Source organism: Pagrus major, chromosome 14 (genome assembly GCF_040436345.1).
Source record: "Pagrus major chromosome 14, Pma_NU_1.0".
NCBI classification, from domain to species: domain Eukaryota; kingdom Metazoa; phylum Chordata; class Actinopteri; order Spariformes; family Sparidae; genus Pagrus; species Pagrus major.
In genome coordinates, this window is record NC_133228.1 from 14,423,807 (window position 1) to 14,443,106 (window position 19,300).

Genomic DNA, 19,300 nt, shown 5'->3' on the forward strand with positions numbered 1-19,300 from the left:
CGGTGCCAGCTATGACTAGATAGTGAATCTGAAAGTTTGCTTCACCTCGGGGGGAAATATTATCTTAGCCGATAGACAGCAGACACCTGTGCGATCGCAAAAATGTATTTAAAGTAATTAACCGCCGCTAAATATCCGACAACGGTGCACTTTTCTCTTTAAGTTGGCGTTTTTTTAAATGAAGTACCGGAGCAACGTGAGAAACACTGATGCCAACTTAACAACAACGCCTCCAAAGTAGAGTAAACATATGCGGATCGTTAGGGAGGATCCCTGATCGCTTCAAACACACATATACACATACTGTTAAATGAACTACAATGCTAAGGCAACTTAAGGAATGTAAAGTGGGCGTAACGTGACCTGTCAAATGTGGCTGAACAACACGAACACCCTCCTCCTCCTCCTCTCCTCCTCCTCCTCCTCCGCCTGCAGCCCCACCCGTCTGATTTCCATTCTCTCAAGTCACAACTTGACTCAAACTTTATGCGGCTCGAGCGATGTTGGGAAATAAAGCGAGAATGCGCGCGGGGGAAGGGGCTGCGCTTTAATGCTGCTGTAATATACACCATACCAGGTTTTGGGGACTTTCGGTGATGTGACTGGCAGAGAGACGGGACTATGAGCAACAACGATATCTTCGAGATGGACTCCGTGACGGAGACGGAGGAGATGGAGGGTGATACTGAACTGGGCATGATAGACGAGGAAGTTGGTAAGAGATTTCACAAGAGCTCGTGGTTTTGGTTCATAGACACCGTCTGGACTTTATTCCAGTTAACTGAGGTAGGGTCCATATGATACTTGAGACACAGCAGATACAGGCCACATGGCCTTGATCTGCTGTGCCTACTCCTTCATCACAGTGATGCTTTCATGGGTGTGAACTAAACTAGAAGTGGTGGACCATAATGAAGTACATTTACTCTTCTAATGTTTCAGTTTTTTGTGTTTTTCTGCAACTTAATGTATGGAAAAGCACTTCACTAGCCTACATGTAGGGCTGTTTTACATTAAGTTACTGTCACATTGAGGATATACATCATAAACACATGGTCAACTTAAAAAGATCCAGTGTTATGAACTACTTATCGATGTCAATAGCCACATCATAAAATGCTTAAAATATTAATGCATCTGTTATAATACTTCATTAATGTACGATAACGCAACTGAAATGCCTTAAAAGTACTTTTACATGTGGGTACATTTGGTTGCTTATAATTCTGTACTTAGGTAACACTTCTACTTCAAATGTAATATTGTTACACAGATTTTATAAGACAGATCTGCCTGAAACTAGTGATCCATGGTTCCCCCACCAAACACAAATATGACATTGTTATGTAGAAGTAAACATGGTTCAACATTCAGGTCATGCACATGGCATGTGTGGTATCAGAGCAACACCTGCGGGGGTGTGGTGCACGCACAAGCTCGCACCGCCATATCCGCTGCACAGATGAGTATAAATAACTGATATTAGGCGATCATCACTTTAAAGGGAACCCCTCAAAAATCTGCTAAAATCGTTGTTTTTCTCTTAGAGGTCTGGTGTGGCTCCTCGAAAGGCCACGACTTTGGAGGCTGGGACTGATCGCATCACTCGACACTGTTTCTCACATCTTACATTCCTATCTACAAACTGAAACCACAACTTTGGACTAGAATAATAGCAACCTACAGCTACAGTACAGTGGTTACAGTGTCTGCACAGCTGTCAGCTTACATGCTTGTATTTTACGGGAAAGATTTCACAATCTATAGGCGCTTTTGTGTTTCTTCGTCGCCCACGGTAACATCCTGTCTGGCTCTGCATGCTTTTTTTCCCTCATCGTTCACCGACAGACAAACGGTCCTTTGGGTTCACTTTAATAGCTGTCAGTATTCAAAAGGCCCTGAACATATGGAAAGGACCAGTGCTTTTCACACTGGATCACAAAAGCCATGCCAAAGTGCACTCTACTAAATGGAGCCTATGTTCGCTTGTAATGAATTATTAATGTTCACACTTTGTTGCAGACTGTGATGCTGAGATAACAGCAGAAAAACACAGAGGACTGTCACTCAGGAAGATGCGTTGATATGCATTTACATTAAATTCCTGTCAATGATCGTTAACAGGAAAAAAGGGGAAAGACAAATGTTTTCTTCATGTCAATCACAGCAAAGCAGAACTTCTAGATTTGAGGTGCACCGGTGCAAATGTTCAGTCACACTTCACGTTTTTGGACGCATGTGCAACCAAAACAGTCGCACCGTGGAGTCCTGATAATAGTTTTGTAGTTTATTTTTAGCCCAGTAATGTACGAGAGAACCCACTGGTGATACAGGAAGTCTGTTTTCACCATGTGCCCAACACTGCTCTCAGTGATGGTGTTGCCAGGTTACTAGTGGTCAGCTCGGCTTCTATTCTCAGTGAAAATGAATCATCAGCGATCATTTCACAATCGAATTTTGCAATTATACTCACTAACTGCTAATGTTGAAGCAAGATCCTCGAGCTGACCCTGCCCCTGAAAGACATTAAACTGATGCAGAGGAGAATTTCCTGTCAGATGGCGAGATGAACACTTGGCATTAAACTTAATGACGTAAGTTGTTTGAACGTTAGGTCAAATATTATGTGTGTCTTGCATCTTCATGCTGCACAGACTAAAAAAAGAAAAAAACCCAGCCTGGCACATCTGTTGCTGTCAAAGAATGCAGTCTTTCTCTGTTTGTTTGGTCTGCTTTTATTATTTTGCGTGTTGTTATGGAGGATGTTCTCTAGAGAGGAAGTGAGCGCTGGGCGGGTGGGTTGTGGCGAAGAAGGCAGATTTTTTATGGGCATAGATTCAGCGTGCTTTTCACGAGAATCATGCTCACTGACTCACTGCAGGCCGAGGAGGCTTTTTATGACTCAGTAACTGGGGCAGATATTATTTTTTTTTACACATCAAAATGGTGACAGTAGAAAATAAACCTCCAATCCACAGCAAACACCTAAACACAGCCTTGTGCCCTCATACATTACATCATTAACTTACATGTGATATTACACGGATGACACGGCTCACTGTGAGGGTGTAGGCCTTCAGTCGTTGGTGGGAAAAGCTGGAAAAACAGTTAACCAGCTGCTTGTTTCCGCCCTTTAGAAGCGAGAATGGTCAAATGTATGAAAAAGCCGGGCCGTTGCAAGCATGTATGAAAATAACAATAGCCTGAGGCACAGCCATTAAGGATAAGCAGTTAATTTGTCAGTGGCTCAGCGACAAACGCTAACATGCTTTCTTGCATAGCGAGCTTTGTTAGAGTTGAGACTGTGGAGGACGTAATTAAAGGAAATTGTCATTCGAAGAGCGGTGATTCCCTCAGTGAAGTTTCCCAGGATGTTACTATGGCCGGTGTGTTTTGACAACAACATCTGTCTTCACTTGGTGCTCTGTTTTACATGGAAAGACAGCAGGACTTTCCATACTGGATGTTCCGTCATCTGTTAAATTAAAAAGAAAAAGCCATTATGAAACATATAACGGCGTCTGTAGCAGTTGAAACTATTGCTCTTCCTTGTTTGGTTTTGATGTGGTCAGTGGTGTGAAAGCTGGCTTCAGATTCCTCAGTGAGTATTTGGGAAACACTGCAGTAGGCGGTGACCTATTTCTTTTCTGTTTCCAGGGAGTCATACAACATTGTGGTTAGAGCGCAATCATGTGTCAGCTTTAAAAAAAATAAAAGAAAAAAGATGCCACCAGCATGACGTCTGGGGAAACTGGATGGTTTTAAGAGGGTCACTCGCTGTTTGAAGGCTGTGCTGCTTCAGTGAAAACCACTGAGGAAGAACATGGATATTGTCCGGGTCAGTTTCCAGCTGTGGGCGTATCAGTGTGAATTATAGGTTGTAAAGTTAGCGGCTTCTTCACTGGTGAATACAGTTAAAACAAGGAGCTAAATGCTAACGTGAATATGCTCACAGACTCACAGTGACAGTGTTTAGCTGGTGTAATGTTTAGGCTATCCTGTCCACCATCTTAGTTTAGCTTCTTAGCTAGCTAGGGTTGCAATTTTTCACAATGACCCTTAAAGGAATAAGGATTTTGGTTGAACAAACAAAATATTATGTCCTGACAGTCATGAAACTTGATATAAACTTGACATATGTGTTAATAACCCTAAAACAGTAGAATTCATTACCGTAGATAAGCAAATGTAGCCGACACGGTAAGACAACCGTCAGTTTTTCATACAGCAGCGTACCTGAGACAGGTGTACCACAAGCGTTAGCATGCTACAATTTGTTGCGTGACACGGGGTATTCTTCTAGCATGGCTAAAAACACTACTTCTACAACATAATATATAATACATTATAAAAGTTACTGAGAATTTTAATTTTATAGAGAATTTAATGGAAATAAAAAGTTTATATAAGCCATTATTTACAGTGTTGGGGTGTAGCACAAAAAATATGTTTGGACAAAGTTTTGGTAAATATTAAAGACAGACCAATGCTGGATTTTTTTTTTAGGGCAACTGATATCAAGACTTGAAAATAAAAGAAATCTTATAGCAATATATCTGCTGCTTTTCTTTTTAATTTATGTAAACACATAACTGTGTTGTACTTGCTGTGTCACTTAGCATCCGGTTAGCCTAGCTGTTGTTTAGACCAGGTTCAGTCAAACCAGAAGTTTTAAGGGTTTAAAATGTAGCAGGGTGCTACATTAAAGTGGACCTGGTCGCTCTGTTGTAACAAGCATAGCTTCAACTGAGCTGCAGGTAAATGGCGGCTAGACTGGATGTATTATGATGTGATCTCATAAGGTCCGTCCCAAGCAGGTGATTCAGATGAGCGACACATAATAATGTGTGTACTTTTCAGAAAGTAGTGATTAAGGTAATGACTTTCAGCTGGACATATCATTACCTTTTAAGAAAGGAAGTAAGAAATGCCACTGTAAACAGTAAACTGTGTGCGTTTGATTAGTTAAAGTCTAGCTTGAAAAACATGTTTCTAGTAGTTTAGACCTTAAAGGTGCAGTTTGTGAGGATTTACAACCGGTTGAACTCTCCCAACAAACAGGGGCAGCATATCAACAGAGTAACTGCTAACTGCTGCTAACTGCATGCTGTTTATCCATCCATGACTGTATAGCTGCTGTTAGCTTGTTAGCTCAGTTAGCCGTGCAGCTAGCTAGACTATTTTGGGAGCGTTGACAGCCAAGCTTCGGACCGCTGGGAGAAAGAGGTTTTCAGGCACAAGGCTAGCTGGTTAGCATGCGAACTTCAGCAGATGTCATCAGAAGGTTATTTCTTCACATTGTTTTGACAACTTAAGTTATTTTTCAAATGTTTTATAATAAAATTCTTACATAATTAACCCTTAAGTACACATGTACACCATATTATAGAACATTTTGCCTTACAATAATTCTTTCGGCAGCGATAATAAATAACAATACTTTGCCAATTGGTCCTTGGATACATTTATGATTTGTTTCTGATTTATAGCCTCAGTTGAGTTCAAATTAATTTAACTTCAAAGACTGTATTCTCATTTCTCCGTTTGTGTTTCACAGTGTACCCAGAGGAGTTCTTGCCAACATATGAAAGTATTAAAGAAGGAACAACAGTAGCCAAAGCAGAGCTGGTGAGTCACACGCCATTATAGCACATCAATCAAATGTACTCTACGTATATGTTTGAATTACGTTTCCTTACTGTCCACGTGCAGGAAGATATCACTGGTATCTTTCAAATATTATTCGTATATTTTTGTAATGGTTATTATGAAAATTGGAGCCAAATAATCTATAGTTTCTTAAGCTTTTCTTAAGGCACATTTATACAGTGAAAAGATGGCAGATATTAAAAATGCTGGGTCATACAAGTAGTTATGCTTCATTAATACCTTGTGGTGTCACAAGGAGAAGGAGAGAGAGAGAGAGATGATGGGGTGTGTCATAATGTTTGTTGACTCTACCCACTTCCCCTGCATGGCCTACATCGCCGGCTTAATAGGCTGTTGACTGTTGCTGTTTAACACAACAGTTTCTCTACACAGTGTCCACACGCAGTCTCTCCTCTCTCCGGTCACCATGTATGACATTATGGAGGAAGAGATTTATGAATATCAGGCAGCAGAGTTATCCGGCGAGCCTTGTTTTTGCCCGCAGACCGAGTTCAATGACAAGCCGGACTCCTTGTTCTTCAACGACGGCGTGAGGAGGATCGACTTCATCCTGGTCTATGAGGATGAGGATAAGAAGGACTTTGAGAAGAGGCACACGTTCCAGCGGAAAAAGGTAGGTCTCTCATTTTTAAAGAGCATGATAATCTTTGTACAGTACATCATATTGAATCTGAAGGTACTTTAAAGGTTAATTATGTACATTTTCCAGTAATAATTTTGTTTTTTTTGCACTTTCTTGTTGGACTTTTAGATGAGCATCGTGCACATTTATCCTTGTATCACCGTTTCCCTTTCCCGTTTCCCTTCATTGAATTCAAATACCAATGTAAACATGTGACTTTAAAGGCACGCAAAGCTCATGTTAGCTCCCGCAAACTGCTAATCCCTGCATCAAAGCTCTGTCTATGTTTATAGGCCTGTAAAAAAAAAATCATTTGCCTTCATAAATAGAAGTTTTTAATTGTAGTTTTTGCACAAGTTCAAATCAAAAAAGTCGATCGATGACATCTTTGTGCGACAGACAAATTCATTATTGCAAAGTGAATCAGACAAGAAACAGACCGGAATACGAATGAGCACTTCTAAGAAAATATATGGTTGAATATGATATTTTAATTGATCAGTTGTCATCTATTAAATTAATCCGCCTATAATTTGATTATTGATTAATTGAAAAAAGTCAAAATTGTCTGATTCAGCTTCTTAAATCTCAATATTTTCTGTGTTTCTTTTACTCTATATAAAGCAAGGGGGGGACATCACTGACCAAACAACTGATGAAAAGTAATCAACACATACCAGTCATATTGACTCTTGCCTATTTGTACAGGGAGTTGTTATTTGCAGCAGGATCACTGTCTATGACGCTAAATTAACAAGCGTGTTCAGCGCAGTGTGAACAATATCGCTTTCACCTTTTAATTATCCAGAAAGGGAAGAGCCGAGCGTACATTGTTTTTATAGTTCCTGTATGCCGTACTTAACATTCATTCAACATTGTGTACTCTGAGTTATTCAGTACAGCTGCGTGCCCTGAGGGAGGCTGTGGAAATGAAGAGCGTTACTCCTTCACTTACACCGCCAAAACTTTGCCAAGAAAATTCAAATCAGATCAGCGTGAGTCACAACTTCGTCACATTGGTCTAAAACTCTCAGAGTCAGTGTTAAGTCAGAAAGCAAACACTTGATCCGGGTTTGTCCGGCATTTACACATCACAAATGTTGTGTTGTTTGTCACTGATTGTTCCCGCTGTCTTTCACAATAGATCCAAGGGATGTGCAATATAATGCTTGAAAACACTGCAGAGCCACAGACATCACAGATTGTTACCTGCGCTGTCGCAATCGAAACCCCCAGGCGGTTTTGAAGTTAAGACTGTGTCCTGGGAAGTTGGAAATTAGTGCCAACTTGCAAAAACACTGGTCTTTAATGGGTGGGAAAATACCGATAGACAGATGAATGATATGTTGCTTTTTGGCAGCAGTGAAATGAGGTAATGCATGGAGGCAGAAGCACGTGTGTTGAAGCTGATCAGCCAGTTTTTAGTCGGTTCTTGGGGGAGAAGGCTGTTGCAAGTCAGAGCTCATGAGCTTCTTCACCACAGAGCCAGTGTGACTGAAGCAATTCCTCTGTTATAATCATCCCAAAGCAAAGTAAATCCAGTCAGGGATGAGGGTCTGTACCAGGCACTCCCTTCACTTTGTTTTTTCCAGAGCTGAAAGTGGGTCAAACCGAAGTTGCAAAACCTTTTTTCTGCTGGAAGGACGTGGTTCACTTCAGACGCTGTTAGCTAAACTGCTTGAAGTGATGATAAATTGACTTTTAAATATTTGATGATGTTTGTGGAAATTTTCACGCACTTGTGGTGTTTCCTGTGTGTCACGACAACAGAGCTGTCATGACACACAGGAAAATACTCAAAATACTCTTCAAAAAGTTTACAAGGAGTCCGAACAAGAGTATTTCTTTATTATTTGAATATGTACCATACTAATTTACTTCAATTCTTTTGTCATGTGTTTTTTGGTTTGGGGAAAGCTGTGTTCAAAGAGCATTTCCATTCATTCACTTCACTGCCGCACCATATTTGATGGCCTACCTCCAACAAGAGCCTGCCCTGACTCGCTTGCAGTTTTGTCATGCTTTGCCGCTATGTGCAGTGTAACTAATGTCTATGTTATGTTACTGGAACATTTCCAAATACCTTACGTGAGCTGTTACCTCTACATTTTGCTTTAAATAAAGAAAGGTGCACAGATTGTAAAGCCTGATATTGGGCTGTGTGACTAAAACTGACTTGACTTAAAGGTTATCAAGGTGATTCTGTCTCCTTTCTAATAAAGTTAAATAAACATAGCTTAAATAAACGCTTCTGTGTACATACCCTGGCAGTACTTTGACAAATGTGCTCTGTATTTACATTACAGGCTCGGCACATAAGTCATGCATAAACAGAAACTGAATCACAATGACCAGAGAGCAGAGGTGAGCATCGTAACAGCTCAACACTCTCAAACTGTTTCTCTGTTCTTCTCTGCAGAGACGGCGAGAGTACTTCGAGGCCAGCCTGATGAAGATGGGGATGGAGCTGGAGGCCACAATATCTGTAAGTAGACTGCACTCCCATACTGTGTGTCATACTTAAAGGGTAACATCCGTATTTTTTTAACTTGAACTCATCCTTTGTGTTTCGCAGGTAATCGATGACAAACTGACATTTGTGAAAGTCCACATGCCGTGGGACGTGCTGTGCACTTACGCTGAGGTCCTGCACATAAAGCTCCCCATCCAGCCCAATGACCTGTCCTCCCAACCGTCCCCGTGGCGCTATTTATCCTGCATCACCAAGTACTTCTACCCTAACGAAGACCTGATCAGGAAGGAGACCGAGTTCTTCACCGCCCCCTTTGAGAAAGACCGTCTGGACTACTTCCACGTCAGAGACAAAGATGCCTTCTTCACTCAGTCCATGAGGAGCAGGATGGTAAGTTGTCTCCTGTTGTTGCAGCTCAAAAGTTGTTTTCATATTTCATTTTGATTTTCAGGGATTTCTGTTGGGTTGTAAACATAAAACCTCTTCATCTTCTTCCCTCAGGCATATTACATCCTGAGTCGAGCCCCGTATGAAATACGAGGGAGCGTAAAGAAGTTTGGCATCACCAAACTGCTGGACGGTGGAGTGTACAAAGCTGCCTACCCCCTCCATGACGTAAGAGATTTAACACTTCTTTCTTCTGCATCAGTGTTTAGTCGGTAGCACTCTACCTCACAGCTCACAGTAATAGTGGGGTAATAGTTTGATAATAAAGAGGTAATAATTAAGTCACACAGAAATCCTGTATTGATCCCCGGGGGGGAAATCGTGTACTTTACAGATGCTCCTTGTTGAGTGGAAAATATCACGCTGTAGATATAAACAAGATTCTAATACCTTCAAAATCACATGACAATTCTTGGATCTCAAAACTGATAATCGCCACATTATAATGCTGAAGTTCCTCCTTCGACCAGGTTAGTGTTCGAGTAGCTTGCCAGTTTCAGTGTGTAGGTTTCCAGCATGGAGGTTGTTGCTGTTTGACGAAGTGACGGATATTTTGGAAACAGTAAGACGCAGGTAGCGACAGGAAAGTGGTGAACGCCGCCAGGAAAACTAGTTTCAAGATAATACTGTAAAGATTGAATGTATAAATACCGTACAGCTTAACGCTGTGAGTTGTTTTGTTGTCTTAGATATCATGTGAAAATGTTACGTTGGTAAAAGTGAAAGTCAGACATATGAATAGTACTTTAGTAAAAGTCTTGAAATATCTGAAATTAAATATATTTAACTCGAAAAAAAACGGGAAATAAATTATCAAAGTATTAAAAGTACAAGTGAAAGTAAACAATTCATATATTTACATGTATGTTGTATACAGTACTTAAGTACAGTACTTGAGTAAACGTACTTATTTACATTTCATCACTGCCTGTTTGTGTTTGATAATACAAAGCTATAACCTGGTTAGGACTTAAGTAATTACATGGTAATACTTATTACCTCTTATCCTTTGTGAATGTTCATGTTTCTGATCTAGTTTTATGTCTCATTTAGTATGTTTTTTTGGTTTGTAACAGTAGTATTTAGCATGATTTTGTACTTTTAGTGACCTAAAATTGTCCCTTCTGTGTATTACCTTCTTGTTGGGTTTTTCAGTGCAGGTTCAACGTCAAGTCCAAAGAAGAGGGCTGCCCCAACGAGAGGTTCCTGCTCTATGAGGAATGGGCTCATCCCAAAAGCTTCTACAAGATGCAACCACTTGACCTCATCAGGTTAACGCAGTATTTATGTTAAAGCCCCTTCATGACAGTATTTTAAATCAGCTTAAACCGAAGCGTCTTTGTTCATGTGCTGGACTGCAGTTACATTTCCTGAGTGTTCAAGCAGGAACCAAATCTTTTTTGTCTCTGACCTTGAGTTAGATTCCCTCAGAGAACAGTACACTAAAAGTTGCCATTGTTTTCTCCACAGAAAGTATTACGGGGAGAAGATTGGCATTTACTTTGCCTGGTTGGGTTTCTACACCATAATGCTCGCTCTGGCTGCTGTTGTGGGACTGGGTTGTTTCATCTATGGATACAAAACTCAAGAAACCAGCACCTGGAGGTACACTCGCTGAAACGTCCCCTAGAACTTGGATATTATCCAATATTATTAAAGTGTAACACATATCAAAACTTGTCATTGTGCCTAGTTTTCAACCTTCCGTGCAGTCTTGTCTAATAATCTCTTCTTCTGTGTTGAAAATATCGCAGCAAGGAGGTGTGTGACCCTGAAATTGGAGGGAAGATTCTGATGTGTCCACAGTGTGACAAGGAATGCAAATACTGGAGGTTGAACAACACCTGTGAAGCTTCAAAAGTGAGTTTTATTTCATTTCAACTGCAAATTTCTTTCACTTAATGCTCCTTCTAATGTCACTCAATATGCAATGGGCAAGAATTATCTATAGTAATGTGTCCATATAAAGGCTAAAGGGTTTCTTCATAGTTAATATATTATAGGGCTTTAATGAATGTCTTTTTGTTACATCGGAGCTTCTGTTGAGGTTTTAGTATCAATTTTATAACATCAGAACAATTTAAAATCCTTGAACAAAATCCTCAGCTTTAATCAATGGAGGCGATGTACATCTTTTGTTATTTTGTTATATAAATATGATTTATCTTACTGTCATATTGCCACTAAACCGCTCCGTTAATACAGGTGTGTGCAGCAGGCGGGGGAGCAAACAGGGTTTTTTGACCAGAGTGAAATTGTTGTTTTTGAAAGTATAAACGCCGACAAAGATAGAGTGACGCAGAACATTTCAGATAAAAACGACCTTTTTTCAATAAATCTTTACTTACTGTTATGTGTATCAACAAGGGATCCAAACACACAGAGGAAGGCAGGTAAAAAAACACAAGAAGTGAGCTTTAATAACCAGGCTGAAGTCTCAAAATCCAAAATGCAAGCAACAAAAAGGCAGGCAACGAAAAGAGGAAAAGAGTAATACAAAAATGGCGGACAAACCGTAAAGCCATGGCGAAAAAAAATCAGGAAAACACAAACGAAAGAAGAATGAAGGAAAATTACAGGCAGAGGGAATGATTATCTAATAAAAAGGTGAGCAGGTTAAAAGGCGAGAAAAAAGACAAAGACAGGAAGTGCAGAGTAACACATGAATAAACAAAATAAAACAGGAAATGACTAACCAAAAACCCAAACCTTGACACTTTTGGACTTAACAACACTCTGGAGATACTGGAAATGTTTAAAACAAATGAGTCAGGAACAATCGTACACAACCACCACTGGAATCTAATTTTACAAACAGTATAAAGACAGAAATATTACTGCATATTATAAAAATATAACTAAAATCATTTGAAATATATGACACCTGTATGTGATCTGGTATCACAACACTTTGTGTATTGTCTAGGTTTACAGTACAGATACAGAAACAGGATTTCCATATTTAAATGTGTGTCGCTGCTAATAGTATATACAGTATTTGCATGTAAGCAGGAGACAACTGTGACAGTTTGACCTCCATGTTTCTTTTTTTTCTCTTTTTTCTGTAGAAACTTTGTATATTTGATAACTTTGGGACTCTGGTGTTTGCAGTTTTCATGTCAATCTGGGGTAAGTTTTATACATTTTCAAAGATTTGTCCATTTTCATCTTGACACAGTTCACAGTACATAAGTGATATGGAGGAGAACAGTAATGTTGCTTCCTTAGTTCTTATTATTGCCCTGCTTGTTTTTTCCTGCTCATTTCCTGTCTGTAGTCACTTTGTTCCTGGAGTTTTGGAAGCGCTACCAGGCGGAGCTGGAGTACGAGTGGGACACTGTGGAGTTTCTGGAGCAGGAACAGCCGCCTCGGCCAGAATATGAAGCCAAGTGTATCTATGAGAGGAAAAACCCCGTCACAGGGGTAAATCACTCACACACAGACTTCCTTCAGCTGATGTTGTGTCCCATAGTCAGAAAAATGATTTAATCTTTACTAAAAATTAGAGAAACCTGTCAAATTCATACTCAAAACCAGCAGAGGGCAGCATATCACCTGAGTAACTGCTAACTGCTGCTAACTGTAGCTGGCCTTAACTAGTTAAGGTTGTTGTTTATACTGCCAGCACAGAAGCTTTGGACAGGGATGGGACGGGGCTAGATGCAACACAATACATAGGTATTATAATGTGAAAACTGGTATTTATTCACATTCTGTTAATTTATTTTATGTTTTCAACTGAAATTCTTACATATTGCTCTTTTCAGATGGATTTTAAATGTAGGTTTGGCTTGATTTTCCATGTTGGTGTTAATGCCCAGTGTTTCATAGTGTTTGTTTGTGTTTTAGGTCAAAGAAAAAGTGCCATATACAGCCTGTGGACGATGTGTTCGGGTGTCGATAGGAATTGGGACGGTCTTATTCTGGGTAATGTAATAAATAACATTTTTTAATTCAATGTATTCGTCTATAACGTGTTATTATTCCCTGATATTGATTTCACTAACAATTTCCTCTGAACTTTCAGTGATTAATGTGTAATTTGGTGCCAATTTTAGGGAAAATGCTAATGTCTTTGAAAGAAAAAGTAGATATGACATTGCTAACCCATAAACTAAAACCACCTATGACCTACAGTCTATTTTCAAATGTAAACAGATTGAAAATTAATCTTTTTCAATTATATTTTGTCATTTAGATTCTGTTGATCGTGGCGTCCATCGTGGCCATCACCGTCTATCGCCTGGCTGCATTTTTTGCCTTCTCAGCTCGACTCAGAGCTGAGGAGGGCCTGAAGGAGCTAGAACCTTTAAAGGAGTACGTGACTCCTCAGATGGCCACGTCCGTCACAGCCTCCCTCATCAGCTTTGTCGTAATTATGATCCTCAACATCCTCTACGAGCGGGTCGCCATCTGGATCACCGACTTTGGTGGGTTTTAATCCTCCTTCATCACAGACTTCCAATTGGTTTTCTTTTCCTCTTCCTGAACTCTTTCTCATCTGACGCACAATAACAGAGCTACCGCGGACCAAGACAGACTACGAGAACAGCTTGACCCTGAAGATGTTCCTCTTTCAGTTTGTCAACTATTACTCCTCCTGTTTCTACATCGCCTTCGCCAAAGGGAAAGCAGTTGGCTACCCTGGAGACCCTGTTTATCTCCTGGGGAAATACCGAAACGAGGAGGTAGAGTATGTCCACCTTGCTCTGATGTGTCTAACATCCCCATTTCTTATTCTTGACACTTTCTTTATTGTGTTGTCGTCCTGCAGTGTGATCCTGGTGGTTGTCTGATCGAGTTGACGACTCAGCTCTCCATCATCATGGGTGGAAAAGCCATCTGGAACAACATCCAAGAGGTCTTGCTACCGTAAGAAGTCAGAATCTAAGGCCAATTTTTTGTTAAATATAAAAACAAGCGGACGTGTCAGAGCCAAGAGGCTTATAGCTAATCATACATCAGTTCTCTATTGTCATACTGAGTCACTGTTACTGTATATGATCTCTTCCACCCCTCTGCAGGTGGGTGAAAAATTTGATCTTCCGCTACTGCACCCGTGTGGGCTCAGAGAAGGTGATTCCACGGTGGGAACAGGACTACCAGCTCCAGCCTGTGTCAAAACTAGGACTGTTCTATGAATATCTCGAGATGGGTAAGAGTCTCTGACACTTCTACAGCTGCACACCTGGAGCCGGTTGCACAAGATGTTCTTAAGTTCAAGCATAGCATAATTACAACGCAAGAGTTTACTATGTGGAGACTAATGTATCATGAAAATAGCTAAACAGGTTGCGCCACACACTGTAATTCTCACAAAAGGGCTTCTCACACTTCACTTAGCTTCTGTTACACTTCACTAAAGGAGCTGTTAGCTCCGGGCTAAGAAGCTTTCACACTGGCACAATCTTGGCACTTTCCAAAGAGAGCTAACTGTGATTTTAGCCTTGTGCTGGCCCTGCTCCAGAGCAGGGTTATCCCCTGAAGATATACTAAACACAGATCTATAAGGTGCCAGTGTGTGTGTGTGTGTGTGTGTGTGTGTGTGTGTGTGTGTGTGTGTGTGTGTGTGTGTGTGTGTGTGTTTGTGTTTGTTTGTTAACACCGAACTGCCAGGGCTAACTGTTTGTAGCTAACTGACTAAAGGGCTTTTCATCCTGCATATCCTTAGCTCTGGGCTAAGAGTTGAGTTCTAGTCTGAATGCTAAGCTAACTAACTCGTTCGTAATTAACTTTTTTATACACGTACCTCGTCTCTCTCACAGTCATCCAGTTTGGCTTTGTGACCCTGTTTGTGGCCTCCTTCCCTCTGGCTCCGATCCTGGCTCTGGTCAACAACCTGTTTGAGATTCGAGTCGATGCGTGGAAAATCACCACTCAGTTTCGCCGTGTCGTGCCGGAGAAGGCCCAAGATATAGGGGCCTGGCAGCCCATTCTTCAAGGCGTCGCTATATTGGCCGTGGCAACGAATGTAAGTTACTGTTCACACTGAGTTATTAGGTTTTTTAGATTATTTCTCTCTGTCACTACATTTACTTTGTGTTCTGGTGTCTCAACAGGCCATGATCATTGCTTTCACATCAGACATGATTCCACGGTTGGTCTACTACTGGTCTTTCTCTGTGTACCCATATGGAGATTACCCTGGTCACACCATGCAAGGCTACATCAACAGCTCTCTGTCTGTATTCAACACCAACGACTTCTCCAACTTTAGCATGCCCATCGGCAAAGTTCCCAACATAACATTCTGCAGGTACATCTGTGTGTTGTTCATAGTTTTCGTTGCAAATGTCGTCCATTTTGGACAATTAATAGAAATTATATAAATCTTTCCTAACCAACCTCTATATACATTTTACACATTAAACAAGATTCCACTTGGTTTTAAAGACATTGATGATAAAAGTCATGTGATATATTATTACCTAAATATATGTAAAACCAAATGGCAGAGACAAAACTCTTGAGTTTTACAGTATTATGTTGTATTGGAGCAGAAGCAGCATGCAAAAATGACCAGAAATAATGTTGTTTTCTGATGTTCAGACTGTTTAAAATGAATAAAGTAAGATGGTGAGTTCAATAGATGACAGTTGTGGGACAAATCTTATTTGCACTCTGAAGAAAACTATTAAAAACTTTGCTTTCCTAGGTATCGAGATTTTCGGTTTCCTCCAGGACACCACAGGCAGTACGAGTACACCATGCAGTACTGGCATGTGATCGCTGCCAAGATGGCGTTTATAATTGTTGTAGAGGTGGGTACGAACAAAACAGGAAATGATTATGAAAGCACCGATCAATAAAACATATTAATGGAGGTGTCTCTTCGTCTTCTCCTCCTCACAGCACATTGTTTACCTCACCAAGTTCATCCTGTCCTACGTGATCCCAGACGTCCCGTACGCCGTCAAAGAACAGATCAAACGGGAGAAGTACCTGACGCAGGTTATCCTCCACGAGACCAACCTCAAGCTGGTGAGCAAACGTTTGAAACCAGTCATCGACGATACATTTAAAGTGACAGAAGCAAGCACGGCGATGGACGAAATGGAGCTTGATTTCTGACACTAAAAGAAAATGTGTCAAAGAGATCACGTCCCTGATACTGTACATACATGACTATCCACCTCTCTTTAAATACTGACTGAACGCCTTGTGAAGCAGTGACAGAATTAAAGGCCCGAAACAAGGTGTTGACTTTTGTTATGGAAAATGTGAAGCAACCAAGAAGAAAGACCGCCACTGAAGTTTCCTGCCAGGCTGTTGGACAAAGAAAGGAGAAACCACTGTCGTCCGGTCCTCACACACCGGACTCCCGCTGTGTGTTTGGCTTCTGTAGGGCCAAAGAGGGTCAAAGGCAAAAGAAAGAAAAGAAGAGTGCATCTGTCCTTTATCACTTTATGTTTTCTAGTAAAGCTAGAGATGTCAAATCAGTGCCTTATGTTCTGAAGCATCGCACTAATTAAGACCAACCATTTGGTGGACTGAGCGTGACAACAACAAAACAAAAACAATCTAACTCAGTGTCCACTTACTAGTGTTTTTCTGGAGATTTCGAGTACAGTTTATTCAAGTACTCTACTTGAGAACAATTTTAAGGTACTTGTGCTTAACTTGAGTACTTCCCTTTTATTTTACTTGAAGGTGCAATATGTAAGATTTTAGCTGAAAAATTAACAAAAATGAACTTAAAAGTTAGCATGCTAACCAGCTCCAAGGCTCCTGTGTTAGTGGTGTAAACATGGACACTCCCCTGGTGCTCCCAGCTCCAGTTCAGGACCCCTAGCTGCACAGCTAACAGAGCTAGCTAGCTAACAGTGGCTACATATAGCAGCAATTAGTGATTACTCTACCAGTGCGCTGTCCCCTATTTTCCACTACATTTATTTGACAGCCACTAGTTACTGTGCAGATTCATATTATTAAAAGGTGCAATATGTAAGAATTTTAGTGAAAAACGTTAAAAAATTAATTATCAACCGAATGTGAAGTAATTCAGTAACAGTTATGATGTTCTGATGTCTATGTATTGTATTGCAGAGATATCCAGTCAGCTTGCTCCCAGTACCACTAGCTGCATGGCTAAATGAGCTAAGTAGCTAATGGCAGCTACAGTTAGCAGCAGTTATTGGCAGCCATGGTGAAATGCTGCCCCCCGGTTTGATTTAAGTATGAATTTGACAGGTGGCCGATTCCTACATATTGCACCTTTAACACAAAATTCAAGCTGTTGTGAAAAGTGATGATGTTTTATTTAGATCAGGATACCCAGCAGTATATAAAGTAATTACAGTACATTTATACATCAATCATTTTTGAGGCCACATAGTGGTGACTACAGGTCTCATAGCCCTTGTAAGACTTCTCATCCGCGCCGGGCTGAAACATAAGCTACATGGTTGAAAGCTCTGGAAAAAGCTAGTGTGTCAACCTTGAGTTGGTTGATTTCTTTTGTGTGTGTGTCCTCCAGTTTTATGACTACAGTAACTTTTAGCTCGGCTACATCAGCACTGCAGAGTCTCACTCCGTCCATCGTGCTACATGCTGGGGGCTCAGAGCTTTCACACACACCTGTAGCCAACAAGAGCCACTGCTCTGTGATTGTTTTACTTTAACGCTGTCACGTAACATCAGTATTACTATGACTATTTTGAATGCAATGTTTTTGTTTCTTTTTGAGGTTCAGCTCGCGATGTTACACAGCTGAGGAGTTACAAACCTAAAGCCACTGACTAAATGTAGCTCTGTAAGCCTTTTAAACAGGGACACATCATATTGGGTTTTTGACCATATTGAGTGTGCCTATATTTCCCAAACTCATTTTTTTTAGATTGCCAATGCCAATATATATTTTGTTGCAGCTAATTGAGTAGAAATCAAGTTTCTCATATAGTGGAAATAGGATATTATTATGCCAACTCTTATCTTCATGGTCCACTGGCAGATTAAAGGAGACATACGATGCTCATTTTCAGGTTCGAAAACACATCAGTTTTCTCATACTGCAGCACTGTCGCTATAAAGCCCCCCTCAGTCTGCTCCGATTGGTCGGCTCACACACGCCTGACCCTGCACCGCTTACAACAGCAGAGCAGCTGCGCTAAATTAATTCTTAGCTGCGAGGCGTAGAATATGCAAAAGTGTGACATGGTGACGTAACAATGTCACAAAGGCGCGGAATTAAAGGCGGGACTACTGACGAGGCGTTTCAGGAGCAGTGTTTTCTGTGGGAGAGAGGAGCTTGTGTTGGTGCAGACTTTTTGGACCTTTTACATGCACAAGAATCTATTAAAACACTGAAGGAAAGGGGAAAAAAATGTTCTCCTTTAAAGTGTAATCAAATCAGCAGAATTGTTAATTTCCTCTATCTATCTATCCTCTAATACCTCTGCTGTATTATCGCCTCGCCTTGTCACATAAACAGTATCATATACCAACGATATCTGATGATGCGTATTTATCCTGTCTTTTATACAAAGCCATGAAATTGTTTTATATAAAAGTTTCCTTCATGTACTTCAAAGTCTTTAAAGAATCTCTGAAAATTAAAAAAAAAACAACTTTCCAACAATCCATGTTTTTTTTTCTCGTTGTACTGACTACATCACTGCAGCTGCAGGTGAGAAACGAAACCACTGGAGGTCGGCAGAAACAAAGATTTCCAGTTGCTGCTTTTTCATAACACACACAGCCTCTCTCTACGCCTGATCTTGAATGTCATCAGAGCTTGAAACATAAGCTCATCGACGAAGCTTCATGTCATCTGATAAATTGCCTCCGGTGATGACGCTCTTGTGATAAGTTGCTCTGATGTTGCTTGGTTGCATTGTGGGTAATGTAGGCACCAGGTTTTCATTGCGCTCATATAACACTTGAACTCATTATGGACAGTTTCAAAACGAATGACCAAAGTCGATACAGCAGAACCAGAGGTATTGTCTTTTTTATTCCAGACATTCGTGTTCCTTTTCAAAACCTGGTGCCTACATTACCCACAATGCAATGTTGCCAGACTGACATCACTGGAGGCAATTTAACCCCCTCCCAGGCCTGTGAACACACTGTATAAAATTGTGTAGTGA

General features: G+C 40.6%; 1 protein-coding gene across 1 annotated transcript; it reads left to right on the top strand.

The window, feature by feature from the left end:
* Positions 1 to 515: 515 nt before the first annotated feature.
* Positions 516 to 18,789, top strand: ano6 (anoctamin 6). The gene is made up of 20 exons (XM_073481038.1): positions 516 to 715; positions 5,558 to 5,628; positions 6,155 to 6,283; positions 8,712 to 8,777; positions 8,868 to 9,155; positions 9,267 to 9,380; positions 10,368 to 10,483; positions 10,683 to 10,817; positions 10,967 to 11,072; positions 12,281 to 12,341; positions 12,490 to 12,635; positions 13,062 to 13,139; positions 13,411 to 13,642; positions 13,731 to 13,900; positions 13,987 to 14,084; positions 14,237 to 14,367; positions 14,978 to 15,183; positions 15,272 to 15,468; positions 15,868 to 15,973; positions 16,065 to 18,789. The coding sequence occupies exons 1-20, from the start codon at positions 622 to 624 to the stop codon at positions 16,281 to 16,283; spliced, it is 2,763 nt and encodes a 920-aa protein (XP_073337139.1). The 5' UTR covers positions 516 to 621; the 3' UTR covers positions 16,284 to 18,789.
* Positions 18,790 to 19,300: the final 511 nt, after the last annotated feature.